Here is a 26,859-nt window from a genome sequence, read left to right as displayed (position 1 = left end):
CCCTGTAATATAAATAAATTTTTATTTGTTTAAATCAGAAAAAATTGTCAATCTAGACAGAAATGTTCAATGACACCCGTAAAATGTTTTCAAAATTCGAGATTTTAACGTCCCTAACGGAGAGGTTTCCTTTGCATTTATTCATCTTATTTTAAGCTCTGTATGATGGTAATAAGATAAAAACAATTTTCGGGTCAATAGGCATGTTCTCCTTGCAGGGTTGCATTTGCTTACCACCCTGTTTTTTTCACCACTGGGTTTTAACGGTTTTTAACACTCAATTTTCTTGCGCAAGAATTGCAAGAAATTGATTTATTCCATTTTTCTCCCGCAAAAATCTAAAATTTGCGGTCGGAGTGGTCAAAATTTCCTCCACTGTACTGATATTGCCATTATGCTGCCTCAATTTCTCCAAAAATTCATCTCTGACAATTTTTCAAATCGAGGTTATAAGCTAATAATAAGAAAATAATTGAAAAATAAGGTGAAAACATTGCCTGCAAGAAATTGGTAAAAATTGACGGTTTTTTAACAAGTTTTTTGCAACCCTGTCTCCTTGTTAAGATTTAAATTTCAATGATTTTGAGCAAGATAATACAAGTTATCTCCAAACAATTAATATATTTCCCTTTTCCCGCAATGCTACCAGATACATTTATCCTGTACCGCGATACAATTAATTAGCTCTTGCAGACGGCACAAAATCAGAACCGAACGTATTATTTGCAGTTGAAATGAGCGAGCAAGCAAGCAGGTGAACCGTCAAGCACCGACTACTTGTTGCGCTGCGGCCGCAAAGCGATGTTTGCGTCGCCCTCGCAAATTACGGTGGGTGCTGCTGCTGTTGTGCCGAACGAAATAGGATCCAACTGAGCAGAACACACACACTTGACACCGTTTGCATCACGGCTAACTAAGCAGCTGCGAATTACTAATCGACACGTGCAGCTAGCAAGTCTGCGGGGCGGCGGAATATCAATCGATTTTTCCTCGAACGCCAAACATTGTGCGCCGCCGAGCGAGCGAGCGAGCGAGTGAGGCAAACGCCGCGGCGCGCGGCAGGAAGGAGCCGGCCGATAAGCAGCGCGAGCCGGAGAGAAAATAATACATATAAGTAAGCTTCCTGCACAGACGGCGGCGCAGGAAGAAAATAATGAACGAAAAGGAACACTCACCAAAAATACCATGAAATGGCACGGGTCAGCTGTTCTGTGCGGAACGAGCGGCGCTGAGGGTTCGGAACGGCGGCGGCGGCACTAGAGTCCAGGCGCGGCGGGCACCGGGGGGGCAGTGGGGGCGGGTGGGGGCGGCACTGGCAAACCAACGCACTGCTGATCGACGCGGCGTCCGGCGGCGGCGGCACCACGCAGCGGCAGCGAGACAGACGTTCGAGGTGCGAAGGGCGAACCTGCACTAAGCCGCCTGGCTGCGGAGAGAGCAACTCGCGCCAGCAGAGCCAGGGGAGGGGCGCGGGAGGAGTGGTCGCTCCTTCCTCCGCTCTTCTCTACGTACCTGTGGACCCTAGGCTAGCCCTGGCGGGGCTCTTTTTCTCATGCTCTCTCTCACACACTCTTTCTTGTTCTATTTTCCGCCAGCTGCTCACGCGAATGACTCCTTATCTTGTGGTCGTTTGTTGGGAAAGGGCGACATTCCTGCCATCTGATTGCAGCGGAAGAGAGTTTATGCAGCATAATTCGTTCCCTATTTCTGCTTCTGTGCAGTTATCTTGAACTAACAGGCTAATTATTGTTATCAAAAATTACGACAAAACACATCGGCGTTAGATTTGGTAATTAGCAGCAGGAAGTAAAAATTAAAATTAAAATTAAAAAATCATATCAAAGCAATTCCGAATTAAACAGCAATATTAATTTAAAGAGGAATGATACTGGAAAAGCCTGGAAAATGCTTGTTGCCAATGCATAAAATCATCCTTTAGGATTCAGTTAAAACCTAAATTGACCTAAGAAGCACTGTAATTTTTTTAGAAAATTTGCTGGAAAGTTACCGTGCTTTTCAAATGGTAATGACTGTCTCCTTACTTGAAATCCGATTTAATTTCAAAACCAAGAGTTTCCCCAATAAGTGGCATAAACCGTTGGACAGATCTCGACGAGAGGAATCGGAATATGCCAAGAAAATATGTTCAACCACTGTATATTTTGGAGAAAAGTGGCAAAATTTGAATTTTTACTGTAGGTAGGTCCTTTTTTATTGTTGCAAATTGTTGAACAAATTGTTTATCGGTCAATTGTTTAAGGCATCCAACAATTTAAATAATTTTCTATTGTTGCCCAGTATCATTCCACTTTAAATTTCCAACTTTGCCAAATTCCTCTAAAAATATTATTAAAAATTAAATTTTTACTTGGCTTTGATCTACAATTTCCTCGTCATTGCAATCTGTCCTGTGGTGTGATAATTATGAGCTATATTTCCCTTTTGGGGAAATAAATTATTATTAATAAAAAGGATACAATTGATGCTCGCCGCTTGATTAGCATATTGCAAACCTTTAGGCGGATTTTCTCAAAAATTTTAACGGCAACCTGGGAAAATTAAGACTTTTTCCTAACTTTTTTCAAGTAAATGTTAAAAAGATTTTTCACAAATTGTCTGTAAAGCTTTGCCCTCCTGGAAATATTTTTAACCAACTTGTCAACCTGAAGCATCGCCCTTTCTCATATGCTTTGATTTTTACCTTAATTAAATCCACTTATAGCGCTAATTCTCATATGTCATAAATTTTTCGTCTTGGGACTAACTTTTAAAACTGCTATGTGGAATTAAATAGCGACTAATTCGTGCCATTGAGTTTTCCTTTTAATAACCCTCGAAAGGAATTTCCGCGTCGCCCTGAGCATAATATCTCATTTTACGAGAGCCGCGAGCCCAATTTTTCGCAACACCTACGGTCGCTGGAAAGTGCATAAAAGCTCGCCAAATATGCAAAGCAACCAAAATTCTAGACAAATTGCTGCGATAGAAACATAAAAATTCCAAAACTAGTGTGCCTCAATTTATATACCGGCCGGCGCATTAAAAAAGAGCCGTTCTTTTATATATTTCACATCATTTATGGAGAAAAAGGCGAGCAAGGTAACAAATTTGGTCAAAAACATTGCGGCAGCACATAAACTTTTTATTGTCCATTTGGTCTGGGAGCAGCAGCATCGGATAGAGATAAAAGAGCATCTCGCGCATGAATTGCTCCCACACATTAATGTCAAAAATCCGCTCAGCAGCTCCGGCATACAAAGGCGAAGCAAACGCGGGCAATAAAACGCTGAATATTATTACTGGTACACGCAAATCGTGTCTTCGGAGCTAATGGCGGCTAGGCGGGCTCGCCCTGCGCGCAAATTTCATCCTGAAGGGCCTGCCCCAACGCCGACCAGGGCCCTCCACCACGCACGAGCGCAGTGAAAGGTTAAAGCAACTATTTAAAACTAGGTAAAGGTTTAAACAACATAAAATACACTCATTTATTATTAAGCATTTAAAATCAATCCTGAACCGATGCAAGGTATGTGTGTCTTATTGAAGTAAAGCGTTTTATAGATAATTTGTGAAAATCCTTTTAACCAATACTTAATATACTATTTAAAAAAAGCTAAAAATAAATCTAGGTTGCAGTTTAAATTTTTACTGAAAAGTTTGCATGCTAATCAAGCGGCGAGCATCATTATTTATTGCGCCAGAAGGGAAATTTAGCTCATAATTCGCACTCCATTGGATAGATCGTAACGATATGGATCAAAATCAAGCGAAAAAATCATTGACAAACTGTTTAAATTGTTGAGAAATTCGGGAAAATATTTAATAAAAACGATTGCTAAATTTAACAAAAAATAAACTCGATGGACTACTTTTTACTTGCTTTATATTCAACAATGCAAAATATTCTTAAATTGTGGCCTTTAAAGCTCTACTTGTATGTCATGTCTTGACACGGATTTCTAAAATAAATAAGAAACACGCACTTGAGAGTTGGGGAAAATAGGGAAAATCGCCAATTTTTAAAAAGGCCATTTTAATAAAAAAAATTAATGCAAAAAAGGAGAGTGTATTTTAACTACATACCTTTTTGCCACAAACAACAATTTTGGTGTTAAAAATGATCAAATCCAAACTTTATCCTAGACCGTTTAAACGAAAAATTACATAACATAATTTAATTAATTAAAAATGAAGAAAATACTAAATCTGTGGCATGTTTTTCATGACTTCATCGTGTTCTCGTTAAAACTCAGAATGATTGTTCTCTTGTGAGTTTGAGAACGTGTGTTACAAAAATTTTTACGACCGATTTTGGATGTTGGAACCTACGATTAGTATATTTAAAAATATGTGTTTGGTGTACGCAGAAAAATTTGCTTTAACAAATATTCGTGGCTTTCCCCATTCAGCGTTGACCTTATCTGTTGTTGATGTGCTCCCGACCATGTATTCCACACAAAGGTTAAAATGTCAAATTACTCCAATATTATTTACACATGCAAAGTGAAACAAAGGGCTGTTTATGTATACACATCTACACTATACTTTGTCGGGCCTTGTTACCAAAAAGAAAGGCTCTCCTCTTTAGAAATAAACAGGTTTGCTCAAATATTTGCATTGTAACTTGAAACGATTTTTTGAAATTCATAAAAATCATAGATTTGCAATAAAGAGAAAACCCTTACATCAGCATAAATAAACAGATGCAAGCGTTCGAGTTCATAGAAAAGTCGTTTATTAAACAACTTTGAGAACAAAAAAGTGAATAAATCAACTAGGTGCGATAACATCAAACGTAAACTACGCACTCGTTGCGAGTTTAACTTTTTTTAACGCAGAAATGAAAGTCTCGATTGGCGCAGAATGGATATATTATTTAATTAAACTATCACGTACGGAATAAATTTCTATGCCTTTGATGTATCATAACTGCTGCGATGACCAACATTCAATAAATAAGCGACGCGGCAGCATTTTTCTGTGATTGTCCACTGCGCGTGTGTGTATACGTATATAAAATTAAACACATAGATAGATGTAAATTTTCCCAACACAATCACAACACCGACATCCAGTGAAGAGAGAACATAATTTACATCCGCGTGAATAAATCAGCCGCGTGTGTTCATTGAAAATGCATCTTCTGTGCTCGGCGTGCTCGCGGAGATGAGCACCAACCAACAACAACTGTTTATGGCGAATAATAAAAAGAAAAAATAATAATTACACTATGCGCTATAGCGAGCCGAGAGCCGCCTTTGTCAGCACATTTTCTCCGACTCGAGGGTCATCCTTGCAGCACGCCTCACAACAAATTCAAATGCTGCGTACAGTTATTTTGCATATTGACCCCTGCAGGTGACACAACCTGCCATCCGACGCCGTTGTGGTCACTCGGCGCATTATTCCTCTCAAATGTCACGTCTGTTCCAACTAATTTCGAGAGTTGTTGACCTCTCTGCTGCCAGGATGAACTGAAACTACAAACCTCGCCATGGACGTGATTATTTGTGATTGGTTTCACACTGAAGGTAGTGTTCTCGACACCATTGTTGGGCTTTAAATTTGTTCCAGCCAGTGGTGGAAGCTTTCTTGGTGCAGTTAAAGAGGAATGATAGTGAAAAACCCTGGAAGATGCTTGTTGCCAATGCATAAACTCATCCCTTAGGATTCAGTTAAAGCCTAAATTGACCTAAGGAGCACTGTAATTTTTTTAGAAAATTGGCTGGAAAGTTAGCGTGCTTTTCAAATGGTAATGGCTGTCTCCTTACTTGAAATCCGATTTGATTTCAAAACCAAGAGTTTCCCCAATAAGTGGCATACACCATTGGACAGATCTCGACGAGAGGAATCGGAATATGCCAAGAAAATATGTTCAAAAGCACTGTAAATTGTAGAGAAAATTGGCAAAATTTGAATTTTTACTGTAGGAAGGTCCTTTTTTCCTGCAAATTGTTGAACAAATTGTTTAACGATCAATTGTTTATGGCATCCAACAATTCAAACAATTTTCAACTGTTGCCCTGTATCATTCCATTTTAACTCTCCTTGTCTAGCTGCAAAAGAGTTTTAGTTCACACAAGAAAATAAATTAGGTGAACTTATTAATTGGGTTTCTCTGCCAGCCGAATGGTGCAGGGTTTTGACACGCAGTTTTATTTAAAAACGATTTTATCGGTCCGTCTTTTTGAGTGGTTTTGGTGTAAGTTTTTTATGCAAACAATTTGACAGAAATTCGCGCAACTTTCAACACCAATTAGTTTGTTTTATCTGATCTCTTACGTAGAATCAACAACAAAATTTGTTAGTTTCTTCGATTGACACAATAAAAGATATTTCTGATTTTAACAATCACCTCAATTAGTCTTGGAGCAAAAAAATCGACAGTCAAAAGAAATATCAAATTGATTTTACGAAACAAATTTGAGCTGATGGTCGCTGAGCGTTGAGAAACGTAAATGCCTATCGCGTATGCAACCTGCCGAACTCTGGAGCTGCTATTCTGGTTACTCGCATTGGTTAGTGACTTCTATGGCTACTTGCTGCAAGCGACCTTGAATTAAAGCTACTTAAACCATCAATTTGCCTTCTGAACACTTAGCAGTTCACCGTGAATGCCTCGATTATCCGCGAGTTGAAGAGGAAACGGCAGAATAATTTATTCAAATGCGTGAAAAGTATATAGGATGTGGAGTGAACTGATTTTTAAAGTTATTACGCACGGCTTTAACTAGAACAAATATTTTTTGGTACCTGTTCTGCAAATATCTAGAAAGAAACCACCACAGCTAATTACTCTGAAGACAATAGGGAAAGGCCCGAGATTTCCGCGCCAAAAAGGGCAATAGGGGGCAAATTCATTAAATTTCCCGCGCCTGCACTTAATTGAATCGAAGAGTCTAGCTGTGCAGGCGCGCTGCTAGGTTTGTTTTTAATTATAATTAATTATAACTCGTGATAGGGAGTGAGCTCATTCGTTCGTTTCGGGAGGAGCTGTGTATAAAAACGTGGTGAGCAATATCAAACGCGCACCGAGGGGCCTCTACTTGGAAATTTTGGCCGCAATGCCTGATTTGGACAGCTCTCAACTAGGATCACGGCAGCATTTTTGCACAACCAAGCAACGCACGCAATAGCAAATGCCACTTGAGCTTTAAATTGTCATCAGTGAAATTACCAGCATCGGGAGACTTTACTGGTCGGCAGATGAGCTCAACACGCGGAGAATCTCGTCAGACCGCAGGCTATTAATTATTTTGACATCTTCAGCTCATTAGAGGCAACCTAAAATTTCCCTCCAAAAAACTAACAGGTTCTATTCGCCCAGAATAATTATTTCAACGCAAAAGGCTAACTGAGATGTAATTATGAAAATAAAAGCGACATTTTTGGTACTTTTTGCATTATTACGTAACAGAATTTTGGATTCTGTCTTTCGCTTGTTTAGATTTACCGTAAAAAAGCTGAAATTGACGTAACTCTTTGTTTGAGAGCATTTTAGTATTCCCCTCAAGGAGTAGGAGTAAGATTCCAGCGAGTAAAAATGACAGTAATGTATCAGTGCTGGCTTTTCATGCATTTTCACCGCCATAAATCTCCCCATTTGGCTAGACAGCCTCACCAAAGGTCAGGCTAGAGCTCCGGCGAGAAGTCTCGCAAAAAAAGCAGCGAAGAAGCGGCGGTGGGAACGGCCGAAAAGAGGCTGCGCGCGCGAGAGATGATTTTGGTTTAGAAAGTGCTGGTGAATTAAGAGCACAAACGTGACGCCGCATATAGCACACATGCATACAACACAAACTCTCCAGCGCGCGATTCTGAGGCAGTGCTCGCGAGCAGCACCTGTTACTTCTTTTAAAAGTGATCATAATAATGAGAAGGACTGCTGACAAGTGAACTGAATCTGCGAGTTTGAAAGTCCCTGACTTTTAATAGAAAGGTTGTGAGTTGTGATGAATCTCCTTGCATTTTCTTCAATTCAATACTGTGGCGTTTTTTGTCTGAAGAAAAAGTTGACATAGTTCTGGACTAGCTTCAGAAGAAAAAACAATATTTTACAAAATCGTCAAATATTTTTTTTACTTTTTGTAGATTGAATAGAAAGAGTTCATTTCAAAGTGCAAATATTCCTTCCAGAACATTTTTTGTAAGAAATTTCACAAATCTAGCCAGACGGGGGGATCGAGAGTGCTGCATGTTCGATTCACCATTGGTTCAGTGGCCAAGTGCGGAGGAGAAAAGCAGCAGTTGAGTGCTTGCCTGCTGCATTGTGAGGTCGCGGCGCATCTTCAGGTCAGGTGGCAAGCATTAAAGGTCAAAATCATGTTACACTCCTCTCCGGTCTGCTTCTGCATTTCAAACAGGTAACACAAGTTCGGCCAGAAAATGAATAATAAATTTGTTTACCATCACGATTCGTCAGGACTGAAAACAGCTCTGCGCGCAGCTTGAGAGTTGCTCTCTGCCCCGCTTGTTTCCACAGCCTGCTGTGGAACTAACAACTAGCTCACCGACCGACTGCTCTGTTTGCCATTCCGGTCCAATAAAAACTGGTGCTCAAAATTGAAGAACAAAATTGTGAGCAATATTTTAAAAATGTGCTTACTATGTTTTAAACATTTTGCTGCTTGAAATGAAAAAAAGTGTATGTGATTTGTAAGCTCTACAAAATTTAAATCAGTAATTTACATTAAAATAATATAAACATACAAATTTAAACCACGACAAACTCTTGTTTACAATAAAAGCCTAAAAACCAAATGTTTTATGGAGTGGATATTAACTGTAATCTGTGATTTGAATATGAGGGTTTTTATTATCAACAATTCGAAGGTATGGGATTCGTTTCCCTCATTTTGAATAGGATTTACTTTAAAGTAGACCTGTAAGAAGTAGCACCGGGGTCCGGATTGCGATCTGTGTTGGTTCCCGCCGGTCAGAAGTCAATATGGCGTCGAAATAATGGAGGCCAATCAGGAGACAGTTCAGCGACCAATCAGAAGCGTCAAAAAAGAGGCGTGCCGATCTAATAATTTCATTCCCGCGTATTTTGTTACATTTCCATTAGCCTGATGTGCCATCTAACGGTCGATTCGCCAATTGCCGGGCTAATCAGCTGTTATAGTAAAGAAATAACAACAACAAAAATATTCATTGTGCTCACGGTGTTTTCATGATAAATTTTCCAAGCCAATATCATTTTACTTTTGTAATTTTCCCGCCGTACTCTACCAGACGCCATATCTGCGCGAAAAGTAGTTCATTGAGTTTGTTGTTTGTGAAATTTAGCAACAGTTCATCTTTAAAATGTGCAATAATGAATTCAGGGTCGCGAGGAACAGTTAAATTTCAGATTTTGCATAATTTTTCGAAAAATTAAATGATTTTATTCTCTATTTCAATCCCTGTCGTCGCAATCTATCCAATGGTGTGTGAATTTAGAGCTAATGTTCCTAGATTCTAAAATAAAGCATGATTTTACAATAAGGAGCAAACTTTGGAGTCAATTTTCTCACGGAATACTTACAATGGTGGCTCATAATGTAATTATGGCAACTTACTTATCTCTAGTTTCCAGTCTCCATAATTTCCCTTATTCTATTTTATTATTCTATAATGATTCATTGTCTAGTCACGTATCATAAACGCTGCAAACTAGAGAAATCCAATTTCCGCGACGTTTCGTTGATGCACAATTAAAAGCAGCCCAACTGCGCCGCACGCTGAGAGAGGATAAAAGTAATCTCTCGCTCGCTCGCTCTCCGAGAAAAGACATAAATCTAGGCATTTGTCGTCGCCGTGGGATAATTGCGTCTGCTTTCTTATTCTCTTGCCCGGCCGATGCGCCTCTATTAATTGTAATTTGCCTCTCATTATGATTTCTCGCAGCGTGGCGCGCATAAATAAATCCAGAACAGCGTCGGTCTGGAATCAATTGACATTGGCGGAGAGCAAATTGAGAGATGATCACCGAGTTCACACCACAAGAGAGCAATTTCGACTTCCCTAGATGGTTGCCGCGCGCATCGGCAACATTTCCAATTGATTATAAATTGTGCACGAGCACCTGCATATTTGATTTTATGCCATGCTCACAGCGGCGTAATAACATTACCCGCACACACGGCGGGGGTTTATTATTATTTTGCTATCATTGGCATCCGACCGCAAAAGCTGACAAGCATTCCGGTTTTCTCACCCAGAACGTGGAGTTATTTTGGATGATTTGCACAAAAAAAGGAAACAGGAGAATAAATTTCTCTATTTCCTAGCAATATTTTCGGCCAATCAGCGGGATGAGCAAGCAAAATTGTTTCCAGCGACCGCTCTGGCTCCTTTCTTCTCAGGCCAAGCCCCATTTTGCAACTTTTACTTCTCACCATTGGCGTGTGCGCCTTGCCATGTTTAATCAACGATACTTAATCAGACGGGCCTTGGATTTCGCAAACTAATTTCGAATCGGCTAAATTCGCTTCACCTTGACGTGTGATTGATCGAGATTTTATGCACGTTGAGCAATTTTTCCTTCTCAAATATTCACCTGTTTTATTAAAATTACCTTTTTTGCTCATGCCCTGAAATTTATACTGCCTTTAATGTTCTCTGGCCAAAATCAGATTAAAATGTTTACCTGAGCCAATTTCCTTAACTTAATAAATACGAATATTCTTACAAGTGTTTTGATTTTAAAATTCTTGTCACATTCAACGATCTAGTTTTATTTTCCATTTTATATAAATCAAATTGCAGGCAACTTCTAATTCTGTCATACTTTTAATGGTACCCTTTCTAAACGATTGCAATATACGCGTGTTGTGTTAAATATAAGCAAAAACATATTTACATGACTTACGGTTCCCCCACGATTGGCAATTGGTTTACTGTGGGTCAAATTTTCTCTCTATACCTTTCTAGAACGTAAGCAGCAACCGGATTGAATCTTAAATCAGAGTGGTAGTGTCCGGTAATTGCACATACGGATATCCCAAACAATTTTTTCATCCAGGAATTTGTCAATATCTTGTAATAAAATTTTAATGATATATTTTTTACTTCAAATTAATCCTATCGAGTTTTTATTTACTAAGTAAAGAATGTTTTTTTTTAAATAATTATTTAATTTAAAAGCAGTTTCAGTTTTTAAAGCCATTTTCAAGATCTTTTTAATAATTGGCATTAATATATGGTGCCAATCCGCTGGCGAAAATTAGGCTTTTAAATTTAGAGTTCCCAAAAGGTCCCATTGCCAACTAAACTGCTTCTGGTAAATCTGCTTGATTTTTTTATCTCAATTTGCAAATATTCCCTTATTTATGTTTTTCCTAAACCCCTCCTATTATAATTTTCCTTAAAATTATCGTGAAAGATACAAGATAATACAAATTTTTACCTTTTAAATAAAATAAATTCAAAACAATTATGTTTGGTGATCTATATAATCTAGATCAATATGCGTTAGCCGTAGACGACGTTAATCCTTCCATCCTCGAGGATAGAGGTGCAGCACACGCAAGCAAGTGCGAATTTATCGCGCTGGCACAAACACAGTTTTCAGCGGAGATGGTGTGCGATTTGGAAGACTAGTCGCCGCTCGCGGAGATTGGAGATGAGCCTGCATGCCTGGCAGGTGTGTTTTGCCTGATAAAATATGAGCCACATTTCACTTGCGTACATTATAAATATGTTTGGAGTCCCCTTCTTTACGGCCGTGCTCACCTACCGTTCTCTCTCTCTCATCTCTCGGCGCAATATTGATCTCGCGCTCGGCCATTAACAAGTGTAGATGACGACCGACACAAAATAACATCACGTTATTGTATTCCCCGAAGAGCCAATTACGCGCCGCGCCGTGCCTTACCCTTTTTCCGCGCGGTGCGCACTCGCACGGACAGAAAGAGAGAAAGAGCTGCTAAACTCGAAATGAGCAAAGTTCACGCAGAGCTTCTTTAAAAGGAACGCTCTCTAATCTGCCGCTTGACCTCTCGCGTAGACCAAGTTTTTGTGTCGAACGGCATTTCAATCTGGTGTGATTGTATTCATCTGGATGACCAATTCAGGAGAGATTGATTGTTGCATGGTCCGTTTTATTGATAGGAAATTCTTTCCGTCTACTTAATAATGTTTAATTTAATCCGCTCTGTTGTTCGATTCTAAATTTTACAAACCTCTATAATAAAAGCATATAAGCAGAATACCACAAACAAAAGCCTGGAAAATGCATAAACTCGTCCTTTAGGATTCAGTTAAAGCCTAAATTGACCTAAGAAGCACTGTAATTTTTTGAGAAAAATTGGCTGGAAAGTTACCGTGCTTTTCAAATGGTAATGGCTGTCTCCTTACTTGAAATCCGATTTAATTTCAAAACCAAGAGTTTCCCCAATAAGTGGCATACACCGTTGGACAGATCTCGACGAGAGGAATCGGAATATGCCAAGAAAATATGTTCGAGCACTGTAAATTTTGGAGAAAATTGGCAAAATTTGAATTTTTACTGTAGGAGGGTCCTTTTTTATTAATGCAAATTGTTGAACAAATTGTTTATGGCATCCAACAATTCAAATAATTTTAAATTGTTGCCCCGTATCATTCCACTTTAAGCTTGTTATCTCGTATTGGAAACTTTTATATTTAATTTTCCCTACAGTTTTTCTTAAACGTGTCGTAAAATAGTTAAGTTGATAAAATTTTTAAAAAATCAGCAATGAATTAAATTTGACATTTATAATGTATTTATTTCGCAAGCCAAGATCGATAAATCCAGCCGGTTCTTAAATTCATAAGAGGCAAAGAAGGTCTTAAATTGTTCTAAAAATGAGGTCACTCATTAGCGGATAAGCTTGCAGATGCGTTGTGCAAGCTAATTTGAATTTCTGTGCCTTTGTGTGACGTCAGGTGAAGAGTAATTTTGCAATCGCCAAAATCAGCCGCATAGTCCACGCTCGGTGGCTGTACAGAAAGAGAAGTGCTTCTGCCCATTTGCGCAGAGAGACTGAAAATAGTGCGGAGCTCCGTTAAAATGGAGACTAGAAATGCCATTAAAAGTTTCCGCAATCGCGACGGAATCTCCTCCTGGTACCAAAGTAGCAGCGAGTACACATTATAAACCTACTTATAGGCGCAGACAATAAAGCTGCGAGACCACCGCAGTCCGGCGACCAAACCCAGCAGATAAGAAACAAATAGCAGGATTTCCAGCGGCACTACGATTCTTTTGCATACACTTTATATGATGCAGGCCAGATTATTTCTATAATTCACCGGTCCGCGTTCAGATTTATCTTCAAATAAATCCTGCTGCCGCGCTTGGGAGCCGCGCGCGTTTTATTTTCCGCGGAGATTTCAATAGGCGGTGCAGCTCGCTTGTATTCCCGCTTGTATCTCGGCGCTATTAATGTTATAGTAGTACAGTACACCGACCGCTTGTACCTTCGAACACGTACTAAAGTACGAAACGCTCTCTCTCTCTCTCTCTCTCTCTGCCGCTGCCTGGACCGGGAAATATTGTTATGAGAGCGTGCTGGGAAAGCAGCGGGAGGCGGTTATGTGTGTTCCAGCGTGTTTGTTTTTAATGGAGCATTATGCGTCGCATTCGTTTAGAGGACAAGGCCCAAAATTTCGTTTCGCTAGCTCGTAATTCGTGCTGAAAACTAGCCTCGTAGTCGTAGGTGAACATTTTCACGTGAGCACCGGAAGTTTTAATAGTTGTTTTTTAGATATGCAGAGTCATACATCACATTTATGTTTGAACTACATGGTAAATCATAAAACTAAAGATAAAATGAATAACGTATTGCTTGTTCCTTGGTACTCTGCTTGTACTGTCATATGTTTTTTTAGAGGGACACTATTTTTATTCAAAGCTCCTAACCAACCATGCTATGCAATTTCTCTGAGGACAATTTTATTCGAAATTTTCCTGACATCCAGATTGTGCACTCTAGACTCACTGTGCCGTCACCTGACCAGGCCGCCCCCAGAGTCTCCGCGAGAGAATAAAAATGACAAATAATCATACCAGGTGAAACTCATATTACAAAAAATTACACTAACTAGAGAGTCAATGACCACCGTGACCTTTGCGAAATATTTACATCTGATTTTCACGGATCTGCCACCAGGAGTGCATTTGCACTGGTCGACAAATTGCGCATAGCCCCACAAATAACCAAATTTTTATGTTCGGATTGATTGTTGTCCTTTTTTGCAACAAGGAACGCAATTCGAGCTACTTAAAGTGGATTGATACAGGGCAATTATTGCAAATTATTTGAATTGTTGGATGCCAGAAAACATTTGATCGATAAACAACTTGTTCAACAATTTGCAATGATAAATAAAGGACTTTCCTACAGTAAAATTTCAAATTTTGCCAATTTTCTCCAAAATGTACAGTGCTTGAACATATTTTCTTGGCATATTCCGATTCCTCTCGTCGAGATCTGTCCAACGGTGCATGCCACTTATTGGGGAAACTCTTGGTTTTGAAATTAAATCGGATTTCAAGTAAGGAGACAGCCATTACCATTTGAAAAGCACGGTAACTTTCCAGTCAATTTTCTCAAAAAATTACAGTGCTTCTTAGGTCAATTTAGGCTTTGACTGAATCCTAAGGGACGAGTTTATGCATTGGCAACAAGCATTTTCCAGGCTTTTGCAGTATCAATCCTCTTTAAGAAGTGAATCTGACTCTTAACATAATACCTCAAGACTCAAGGAGTGGCCATTTTTGAATAGGTTTCATTACTGTTGCGTAAAGATCACAAACCCAAGATTAAACGTGACGGCGCAGTCCTCTGACTGAAGATTTCCTCAAAGATAAGGAAAAGAGCTGATGATTTAAAACAGTTTTAGCAAAAAAGTATCGTTTCGGTATAATTTTTTGGAGTAGAGCTGTGATATAATTAGCATCCTGAATTTGCTCTTGGCTGTTGATAGTGACGAGGATTAGGATTCCACGATAGCTGAAAAATCCTTGTGTTAACCCGCCTTAAGAATTGCATGGAGGGTAACAGGGTTGTTAAATCCTAATCTCTACTATCCTTAGCTGATTGGATTTAAAGATGACTAGGGTAAATTAAGATCTGAATTCGACATTTCCGCATCACTGATTTTTTCTAAGTCAATAAAATTGTTGCTTGCTATAATTAATTTCTACATTTGCATATTGTTTGGCATAAATTAACATAGCCATCAAGAGCAAAAACACAAGCAACCAAACAATAAGAGTGTATTGTTCCAACTCTGCCATCAATTATTTGTTTGTTCAAATAATTATGGTTTGATTTGACAAACATTAGAGTCAAAAGGAAGCCAACAAGCAGCCCAGCGTCAAGGTTCCAGGATCCCGCGCTCTTGATTCTCCTTCCCAGCTATGCATTTTTACGTACGAATACGTATGTGTATTTTTCATATCTATGTTCGCGGTCAGCAGCACGTGGCATTGACCTTGCTACTCCTCTAACTTTTGCTCATTAGTCCGCGCCACACCACCAATTGTCCCGAAAATCAAAGAGTATCGTTTCGTTGATGGGGGTTCCCCGAGATCACAAACGCCGATTTTTTGTCCCGCGTTTCTCAGAATTGATGCTTACTCATCGTCATCACTCACTGGCGGCAAAAAGTGGAGCACTTAAAGCTTATTTAATAAATCTGCGCACGATGAGATAATAGCCATCTCTCCCGCGAGGCGCGTCTTTGACGTTAAGCCCGGCGCGTATGCACGCAACGGTCGTGATAATGCGTTATGAAATTTTTTACTACCTTGACTACCGCAGACATTGGACAGAAAATAAAAGGTCGGAAGAGCAGTAAAACTAATTTTTATTGAACAGTCGTCAAATCAAGTCATAATTTATGCATTAGAGAGGAGAAATTTGCGAAATTTCAGACATATTTTCGGCCATGTAACACGCAAACAAAATGTGCCAATTACGCCAGAATTTTGAAAATCAACACTGAATGAAGTTAAAATTAGAGCAGTTTTTAGAATTTTCTTTAAAATTAGATTTGAAGTGTGCTCTTCAGTAGCCATTTCTCGTTTGAAATATTATCCTTGTGATAAAAAACATATGATTCATGGCCTCCAAACAGAAGTAGAAGAAGTGGAAATGCGGAAACTTTTCAAGAGGAAGCCGACTTTCATTAATTATTCACCACGACGCAGAAATTTATACGAGATATGGCAGGTTGATGAATGACGCTCTAATTTCCAGCATAGGCGAGAAACACGCCGTTAATTTACCTATCTGAGCATTCATTGACAAAGCGAGTTGGTATTTTTCATGTTGGGAATCACTTCTCGTGCGAGATGATGGCTAGATTTATTTATTTTCGCATCTTTTCATAAAGCCCATAAAGTCCCATGAATAACTGACCTTGTCGGATTCCGTTTCGGAACGGAGCTTAAAGGGAGGTATACACGCTAAATACACAGACACTTAAGCCGCGAAATTTATTGCGCTTGGTTCACGTTAATGTATTAATATATTCACATCTCTCAACTTTCCGGCACTTTTTTTACGCCAAATAAAAACTAGTAATTCGAGGCCTGCGAATGTTCGTAATTTGGTTTGCAATTATTTGCAAATTTTGTTTGCAGTTTATCCGGGGCAGCAAACGGCTTTGGTTAAAAAGACACGGATCGAAATCACCTAATTATGTTAAACGCGGCAGAAGTGTATTACGCAAAAATAACACGGTGCCTACACAGTAAATTAGCGATTTTCTTTGATGCCTGAAATTACACAGCGCGCAGCGGTGTCTGCCGCTTTCGGCCGCCGCCAGAGTCGTGCATTTATTTTGTTATGGTCAACATCGATATAATGAGCTCCGCATTCATTTTGTATCTGCATGTGTGTGGCTGAAAGGCTTTTAAAAGAGTTGCATACGAAAAATCGGCTCGGGATGCTTATTTATAAATTTGTTCTACGCCTCTGGTAATTTATCACAGCGAGCCAGAATTTATGGGACGCGTCAAAATTTTAATCAAATACTGATTGAGTTTTTATACTGGAACTAGGTGTGTGTTTTGTGTCTCGGAGAGAATGTGCGGAGAGATGCGGCGAGCCAAAGCTGCTCTTAAATAAAACGAAAGCTTCCTAATGGGTGTTGTCTTTCATTGTTGCGATCTATTCAGAGACTGATGTATATGTACTCGGCAACAAAAGCACACGTCTCGCCAACCGCTGAGAGAGATACATTTTTCGAATCTCGTCGCTGATGCCCGGTAAGGAGTCGGTATTAGTACATAGTTTCAAACACGGAATTCACGGCCAGGATACGGAGAGCTAGATTCGATTTATTTATTTAGGTGGAATTCAATTGTATTAGTTGAAACGCAAACAAGATTAATTTATTTTCCGGCTTTTGCAGTGAAATCTGGGATTTTATTCTCTTTTACTGTTGGAAATAATTGTAATCCTCTTTCGCAAGCATGGGATCAATATTTGTGAAATGCTCTTTCGAACTGAAACCAGTTTTTTTTGATGTGATATTCTCGTGGCTTAAATAACAGCTTTCTCAGAATTGAGAATATTGTTTGTACATGCAAGGCTAAACTAATTTTTAATTATTTTTGTGGTTTTGTGTACTTGTTTGCCGAAAAATCACTTTCCCTTAATATTGTTGAATTTTTTAAATTATGCATGGGGCTTTTTGTAAATAATTATCCTCATGCACATTCGCGTTTTTTATTTACTTCGTTGGATAGTGATTAAGTTCATTATGCATACTTGTAACGACGTTGGGAAACCTTTTTTCTAATATATAAAGATCTGAAACAATAATTAACATAAATTACGAAGAATGAAATACTATAAAAATTGTTAAATAGCACAACACTGCATACGGCTTTGTCATACAGGGCAAAAACCAATTTTTGAGGTGATTTGTAGAGGTGCAAATACCAGTAAATAAATAGAACAGATAACTTTTGAAGTAAAAGGATTTCTAAACTGTCGTAGCGTTAATCCGACTTAGGATGACTGCAGGGAGAGCGAGAAAGGAGATTGTTGGCGCGGTTTGGCGGCCGCGTGCACAAATAAGATGACCCGTTAATGGCTTTATGAAAGTTTTTCGCTGCATCGCTCGTTTGCATGTACTAATTAAAGCTGAAAAGAGGTGTTGATGATGCAATAATTACAACATCTTCATGCACGTCGTGGATTATCTCTCACTCGGGGTGGATGGATGGATGGACGCGCGGATAATGAAAAGCGCTTATGGACTCATGCCGCATGATCCGGAGCAATACATCAAAGAAAGCAAACACTACGAGAGCTAATAAGATTTCTGCACTCAACAACCGCGCGCCGACGAACCCTTTTATTATTATTTGCTGGCGCTGATTGTGTTGTAAAATATGCCTCTCTCGTCTTCTTTCTCTCGTTAAAGCGGTTTGTGCCACGGCCGAAATTTTCACCGCAGCAGACAACCCGTCATTTTGCTCAACTACATTGTTCTCTTGTTAGCGAATAATGTTGTGCATCTCGTATGTACTCCAATCAGTTTTTGATGTATTTTTTGAATAAACATCTACATCGAGATGTTATAATTCTTGCAATCAGCACTAGAAGCAAGCATCGTGCGGGTTGTGTATTTAAGTAACGATTCGTTCAAAGTGGTTTGCAGAAAACTGTTGTGAAATGCGAGTTTAAAAAGGATCGCAAATTTTTTCTCTTCAAGTAACAAAAGTTGCTGGCAACGGGATTTAAAGAAAAAAAAACATTCAATTTCAATAACCTTAGGAAGAGACTCACATCAGAATTAAAATCGGGTCGAAATTTTATTTTTATAAATTTCTCTTTTTAAACTATTCTTATCATTAAAATTATCTTAGAATTTTAACAAACTTTCTATGATACAGTTTTTGTCAGCGGGGACCAGCTTGGTGCGACGCGCAGATATGGCGTTCGGTGGAGTATGGCGCGAAAAAACGGTCACGTGAAAATGCACGAAAATAACCGATTTTTCGTCAATAATGTGACATAATTTGCATTACTTGTACTAATTGTGTCTTTTGCATCGTAAAAACGAACTCTTGACACTCGTACGGCAATCCAAAGAGAGCTTTTTGTTTCCCACTTTCAGACGCCATCTTGGATCTGCGCAGTGGGAACCAATTTTATCGCACATCTGGCCCCCGCTTTGGCATAGGAACTTTTTAGTTCATGTTATAGAAATGCTTTTAACGTTGTACTATTTTTTGTTGGAAACCACCAGGAAGCTAAAAGGTTGCAAGAAATGAATGCATCATATAAATTTCCCAACCCCAGCCACAACGCGTGAATAGCAAACACACAACAAACAGTATGTAGTAAAAGCATTCAAGTTTGCATTTGTGGTGGCAGCAATTATTATTAAGCAAATAATTCTCTGCGTGATTTCCAGGTAACGCTGGTCAGACGTACACGTGAACCGGTGTAGATTTCGCATAAACTTGGAAGAGCAGGACAGTTTTCTCACGCAATGCGGCGTGATTTTCAGCCTCTAGTGAGAGCGTAATTGCTCTTTGTGTGTGCACTCCCCGATTTTTTCTCTCTTGCTCTGCGCCGAGATTCTTTTTAAGGAAAACCGCACCCCGGCAAGCCGGAGAACAAACTCCACCTTAGCCCGCGGACAGAACAAGACAAAACACTCAGGTCTCGAGCTCGATGATATCTCCATTCGCAAAAGTCTTTCCTTGAGCCATATAATTCTGGATCCGCGCGCCGCTGCTCGCCTTTCCACGCCGACGAGACATTATTTTCCATTCGGCGTGCAGAGCAGGCGTTTAATTTTATTATTGGTCCTTAGTCTCAGATATATACGGGCACATACCGCGTCGAGACGTGCAAAATTTGAAATACATATTGCCCCGCAGCGCGCCACTATTATCGCACCGAATGCATGACTTTCAATTTGTCGTACGTAAATGGAAAAGAGCGCAAATGCGGCTAGTTTCAAATATATCTTTGTCTGCAGGGTATAAATCCAAGGCTACAATATTAATGCGTTCTGCTCGTTGTAAAAACCATAGGTGTGCGAAACAATACAATTTTAATACACCTATTTACCACATTATTCTCGATATTTTAATAAATTGATTCATGTACATGCAGCTAACCTTGTTTCCTATATAATTAGCATTTCATTATAGCTGAGACACTTAAGAACAGAGGGCAAATTTCAGTGGTCCGATAAAAATAGATGTTTGAAATTAATGAACAGTTTTGCACCAATTCGAAATAATATCTTAACTTCAATGAAACTAAATTGACCTTAGTCTTTGTTGTGGACATGTATGCGTATCAAAGGAAATAATAAAATTGAAATGCGTATCAAAGGAAATAATAAAATTGAAACGGAAGCTTGGGAAAGCTCTGAAAATGTTTAAGGAAATTGATGAGAAAATCGAGTGTTGCTTCGCCATAATTTTATTATTTCAAAATGTTGCTAGAATTGATTAAATAAACGAAATGAACTTTCCAAAATTAGTGTTTCTTTATCTTTATCGGTAAAACCCCCCATGCATGTGCTCGAAAATGGCTTGGTCGTCTTTAGTTTATTCCGTTCAGCAGCTTTTGTCAAATATTCTGCTCATTACCACACACTTAATTAAAAAAAAATAATCAGAAAATTAATGAGAATTGCAAAACCCTGAATAATCTTTGTTACCAATAAACTATCCTAATATTTGAATATTGAGTTAAACCCTTAATTTATTGTTATAATAAAACTCCATTTATGTTCAGGTAGATATCAAATAATATGGTGGACTCAAACTACCCGCTCACTCACAGTTCTCGCTTTTCTCCACATCAGCGGGTGCCAGATTTGCGATAAAATTGGTTGCCACTGCGCAGATCCAAGATGGCGTCTGAATGTGGGAAACAAAAAGCTCTCTTTGGATTGCCGTGAGTGTCAAGAGTTTGTATTTACGATCCAAAAGACACAATTAGTACAAGTAAAGCAAATTATGTCACAATATTGACAAAAACTTGGTTCCTTTCGTGCATTTTCACGCAACCCTTTTTTCGCGCCATATCTGCGCGTCGCACGAATCTAGTCCCCGCTGCTCCATATAAGAATTCCATTGAGCGCCCAATGCTGCGGAGAATTGAAAAGTGTTCTTATTCATGCGCACCAAACATAACACAATTTCGATTCATAATTAAGTATGTTTTTGCCTCAGCTGGGTAATTGATTTTGATTTATTAAACTGCTCTCCCGTGGAATTTGATTGAATTAATGCCTTTTGCTCAGAAGTCACAGTTGAAAAACGAGCGAGTCTACGATTCGACCTTAGAAGTGACGAGTGCATTCGCACGTACGTGATAATATGCTAGCATTTGAAGGCGGAAATAAAAAAAGCGGAGAGAAAGAAAGGTCGAGTCAAGCTCGCGCGGAATAAATCGAGAGATGAGCACTTTATTGCGGTGCGATTGCATCTCTCTTTGTAATATGGTAATGCGCGCGGCGCGGCGAGAGCAAATACAATATTTAGCCAGCAGTCGTGGTCGTATATCAAAATGAGATAATGTAGCCATTGTTACTCACTTAAACTCGCCTGCTCTCTTCGGTAGCTTCTTCTTTTCCTCTCTCTCTCGCTCTCGCGCGCTCGCAAACAAGGAGCAGCAGAGCAACAGACGTCGACAGTGAAATTCCTATATATGCGCTCACATCTCTTCTTGTGCCCCGCGCGTATATATATGCAATCGGCAGCGTGATGTATGGCTTTTTGCTTCCTTTCCAATCCGATGCTACGAGAGACGCCCGATCGGCGCCGAAAGCCGCTTTTTTCTACGCTAAATTTACACACGGGACAAATTTTTACATCGCATTGACTTACAAACTGCATTGCTTATGATTCTCCGTGGGCTGGGAAGGATGGAGGCAATCGATTCGTGGAATGACTAAGCGTGCTCCCGATCTCCACGTATAATTAGCCGCGTCTGATTTGATTAGCAGGTGGGAGCGCTGCGCCAGTTTATCATAAATGCGATGGCGTTCTAAACAAAAAGCTGCTGGGTTCAAGAACAACACACGCCATAATGCTTTTCAGGTTAACTTGATTATAAGAATTTCAGATCTGAGCTTGCGCTTCATTCGTAATGGAAATTTATTTGACTTCGAAAAGAGCTGGAGGTTTTGTTCATTTCTTTAGTCAATTTAGTTTTTTGTTACACCTTTCCTATTTTGAATAAGTGCAATTAGTTTTAAGTAAAGCTTAACAAAAAATTATTATCGCCTTGACATGAATCTATTTAAAAATTGGGAAAAAGCTAAAAAAACCCCAGGTTGCCGTTTAAATTTGATTCAAAAGCTTTCATGCCTACTGTAAAATCACAATTTAGAATATTTTTCTCAAAATTCACACACCATTGGAAAGATGGCGATAAGAGGGATTGAAATCAAGTTAAAAATCATTTAATTTTAGGGAAACATTGCATATAATCAGAAATTTAATTGTTCCTCGGTCCTAATTTCATTATTGCACATTTAAGAATTAACTGTTACTTAATTTCACGTACAATAAAATAAATGAACTGACTCTTTCTACAGTCAACAATACAAAATGTTATTAATTGTTGGTCCACAAGAGAACCGATGAGTTAGTAACAAAATTGGACTAACGGCGTGTTATGCAACCTGCTGAACATGAACAATTTGACGACTTCTAGAATGTTTTTGTATATTTTAAACCAATATTGGTGTTTGCGGTTGATTTTAAAATAAAACATACTTTTGTTAAAATGGAAGAAAATGCATTAGTCTCGGAAAAACATGATTTTTTATGTAACTCATTAGCTATAAGACATTAGTGCCAGGGGCGCTGAGATTGAGGATGAAAAGCCTTTTCAGTTGTCCTTACCTTTTGTCAGGTATAAATTGCATTAGAGGGATAGAAGTTTGGAAATCAAAGTAGCAGTTGTCGCAACCTAATCAACATTTCCACTCTGACGTAACAATTTCCAAGCAAACCTTGTTCATTGCTATAGCGTTGCAACTAGAAACTGATTAAAAACAAACCAACAGAGTGTTCTGCGGCAAATTTTTTCAACATGACAGTAAAAACATTTCTTCTGGTGTGGTTTGTCTTTTGACCAATGGGATTTCTCACATCACAATTAAAGTGGAATGATACAGGCCAACAATTGAAAATTATTTGAATTGTTGGATGCCATAAAAAATAATTGATCGATAAACAATTTGTTCAACAATTTGCAATGATAAAAAGGACCTTCCTACAATAAAAATTCAAATTTTGCCAATTTTCTCCAAAATGTACAGTGCTTGAACATATTTTCTTGGCATATTCCGATTCCTCTCGTCGAGATTTGTCCAACGGTGTGTGCCACTTATTGGGGAAACTCTTGGTTTTGAAATTAAATCGGATTTCAAGTAAGGAGACAGCCATTACCATTTGAAAAGCACGGTAACTTTCCATCCAATTTTCTCGAAAAATTACAGTGCTTTTTTAGGTCAATTAAGGCTTTAACTGAATCCTAAGGAATTAATTTATGCATTGGCAACAAGCAAATTCCAGGCTTTTGTAGTATCATTCCTCTTTAAATTAGCGAATTTCAATTTTACGCCCAGCCAAATGCACAGAAGAATTCAAGTGTTTGACAACAGCGTTCAAGTATATAAAAGAATTAGACTTAATTGGGAATCAGTAGACATCATAAAATGCATGAAGGAAAACGTGTCCAATTAAGTGTCTTGTAACAATGAGATTTTTTCAATGTCACGTAAATAAGAGCTTGAAAGTTCCGGAGACGCCTTAGTGCAAATCAAGCCGTTGATTTTCGAGCAGAAGCTGCGAAAAGGGGAGCGAAGTTTATGCTTGCGTGATAAATAGCAAACGAGACATGCAACATACCCACACACACACGTCTTTGCCATCGTATCTCTCTGCTGTTGCTGATGGTGATGATAATGTGCAGCTATAAAGAGGAGAGTTATAATTGAGTGATTATTATGCCGCAAAAATTAGGTATGGCTCAAAGTTGCCTTCTTAATATCATTAAAGCAGCGGATTTCATGTAAAATATCTCGAGGCATGGAACATAATGACGCCAGAGCATCTCTTTAATCTACAAAACTCGCGCGAGTCGTATATAGAGAGGCATCGATACACGTCGGACATAATTTCATGATTGATTATAAATTATAAAGGAGACCTTACAAGTCCGTGTCATATTAATATCTCTATACACGCGGGCCGGCCGAGAGGACATAAAAACAAAGGTTCCCGGCGAAACTGTGGCGCGCATATATATACGTATACAGGCGCAAGTGTGCAATTTGGAGCCGATAAATCGCGCACAGCGCAGGCCTGTAATTATAACTCAGGCCCAGGGTAATTGGCTCATTGAAAAAAAGGTCCGCTCGCCGACGGGGCGATTTATATTAAAGCGGAGCCGTCAATGACAAGTTCTCAGAAGGCAGATTGGCCATCTCTCTTATTAAATAGCACACAGCGAGGAAGCAGAGACGAAGAAGAAGAAGCTCGGTTTAAAAAGGGAAACACGCCCTTTTTCTCCAACACGCCTTTCAGATTAATTTCGAGCCTGCTGCTGCTTTTCTCCGGCTTATTCCGCTGGATTTTATCTGGACGCCTCGCTCTCGCTGCTCCTCGGTCGTTAGTTAATTAATAAAAGAATGGCTGCGTCTCATTACCTCATTAGAGGCGAGCAACTATGCTCAATCAATACGGAGACCGGTGTTCACATACGGTACGTGTCATACTTCAACACCTCCTTGTGTTCAATGCACTCATTTGTAACTCAAATTTATTCCAATTAAATGACGAACAAACTGGCTGCGCGGAGCATCGCTCGGCGCGATCATTGAGACGTTCGTGGAATAAATTTCAAAAGTGCGCGGCGTGCATGATGTCATAATTTCTAATTAGCACAAGAAAAATCGCCACTCTGGTGACAATAATTAGCCGATTCATGCGCGTAGAAGGAATGTCGCCGCGCTGATTGAAATTCACGACGCTCGATGTTTATTAATTCTTCGGCAATAAACATCGACTCCGACCTGAGAGCGCGGGAATAATAACTTTATTTAAAATTTAGGCCGCCGCTCTAATTATTTTATGGCCATTGTCCAAACAGGTTCTGCGCAATAATCGATTTATCTCTCTTTCTTTCCACGGCACAGAGAGTAACACCTTAATTTTATTGCCTGTTTTTATAGTCACTTTCAGGAGAGAAAAGCTTTATCCGCATCTCGGGCGGACTGCACCCACGCGAGCATTTTTGCTACACTTATTTTCTTAAGACGATCGAATTGCTCAACAGCTGCTTCGGCTTTTTATTTAGTTGTAAATTACTCCGCGCGCTAATTATGCGCATTTGACCTTCGTCCGGGCCCAAAACGACACTCGATTTGAGCCAGATACGGGGATATACGAGAGATATAATAATTATCTGTATAAATTTCGCAACTGACGCGTTGTGGGAAAAGTTTCGGGCGGATTTTCGGATCTATTTTTCGGCCGGCCATAAATTTGCACGGACCGTATCATTATCATAAGCAGAGCGGCAAACAAACGCTCGGCAGGAGCAATATGAATTTTATTATTTATAATGAGAGCAGCAGGCGGGTGAAAAATTTTATATCTTCACGCGCTTGATTCATGGCCCGGCAGCCTAGAGCACTCGGGCTACTTGAGTTTATATTTAATTATATGCAGGATAACTCACTTTTTAGGCCAATTTTCTTCAGCTGTTTAAAGCGGTGCAGGAGAAAACTGCGAGGTGCGTAATTCTGCATGGAATATGAGTTAAAAACTAATAGAAAAAGTTGATAATTGTGCGGTGTTTAGTATATATAGTTTTATTGCTCTCCGTCGTTCTCGCATCACCTGCGTTTCCTGATTTTGCCGAGCTTAATTAATTTAACTGTGGCCAGCAGTAGAGAGAAAATAAAGCCAACTGGAGCGTGTCATAACTAGTTTGCATTAAGGACTATCTATACAAGGGAAAAATATTTATTCAAGAGGAGCACAACCTCGTGAAGTCACCCCTTCCACCAAAAAATTTAAGTTTAACAAACAGAAGCTCTCTTAAGGAATAAAAAATTAAATAAAAATGTATAGATTTAGCAGAAAATAATATTACAGAAAATTTAAAAGTGAGGCTTTACAGGCCAACAATTAAGAAAATTTTGCATTGTTGACTATTGCAAGTAGTTCATTGAGTGTATTGTTTGTGATATTAAGCAACAGTTGGTCTCTACAATGTGCAATATTGTAATCAGGACAAAATAAAACAGTTAAAGAGGAATGATACTGCGAAAGCCTGGAAACGCTTGTTGCCATTGCATAAACTCGTCCCTTAGGATTCAGTTAAAGCCTAAATTGACCTAAGGAGCGCTGTAATTTTTTGAGAAAATTGGCTGGAAAGTTAGCGTGCTTTTCAAATGGCAATGGCTGTCTCCTTACTTGAAATCCGATTTAATTTCAAAGCCAAGAGTTTCCCCAATAAGTGGCACACACCGTTGAACAGATCTCGACGAGAGGAATCGGAATATGCCAAGAAAATATGTTCGAGCACAATAAATTTTGGAGAAAATTGGCAAAATTTGAATTTTTATTGTAGGAAGGTCATTTTTTTACTATCGCAAATTGTTGAACAAATTGTTTATCGGTCAATTGCTTAAGACATCCAACAATTTAAATAATTTTCAATTGTTGCCCAGTATCATTCCACTTTAAATCTCAGACTTTGCCAAGTTTCTCAAATTATTATTTGATCTTTCGCTTGATGTCGTTGCGATTTACCAAATAAAGTGTAACTTTTGAGGAAAAAATCCCCAAATTGTGAAATAAATCGTGATTTTATTACAAGGAGACAATTATTGATATTCCCT

General features: G+C 39.0%; 2 protein-coding genes across 3 annotated transcripts in view; one reads left to right on the top strand and one right to left on the bottom strand.

The window, feature by feature from the left end:
- The window catches only part of LOC135942532 (Krueppel-like factor 6), a 111,273-nt gene extending 109,776 nt beyond the window's left edge, over positions 1-1,497 (bottom strand). The window contains exon 1 of one of the 2 annotated variants that reach the window (XM_065488680.1): positions 1,176-1,497. Coding sequence is in view for 1 of the 2 variants with exons in the window: in XM_065488681.1 (XP_065344753.1) it covers positions 1,176-1,187 (12 nt within the window). In the remaining variant the exon portion in view is untranslated. The remainder of the gene's footprint in view (positions 1-1,175) is intronic. The other variant, XM_065488681.1, reaches the window with a different exon arrangement.
- The window catches only part of bon (bonus), a 107,638-nt gene that overhangs the window by 94 nt on the left and 80,685 nt on the right, over positions 1-26,859 (top strand). The gene's annotated exons all lie outside the window — the stretch shown is intronic.

The sequence above is a fragment of the Cloeon dipterum genome, chromosome 4 (assembly GCF_949628265.1).
Source record: "Cloeon dipterum chromosome 4, ieCloDipt1.1, whole genome shotgun sequence".
In the NCBI taxonomy this organism is placed as follows: domain Eukaryota; kingdom Metazoa; phylum Arthropoda; class Insecta; order Ephemeroptera; family Baetidae; genus Cloeon; species Cloeon dipterum.
This window is presented reverse-complemented; position numbering and strand designations above follow the sequence as displayed.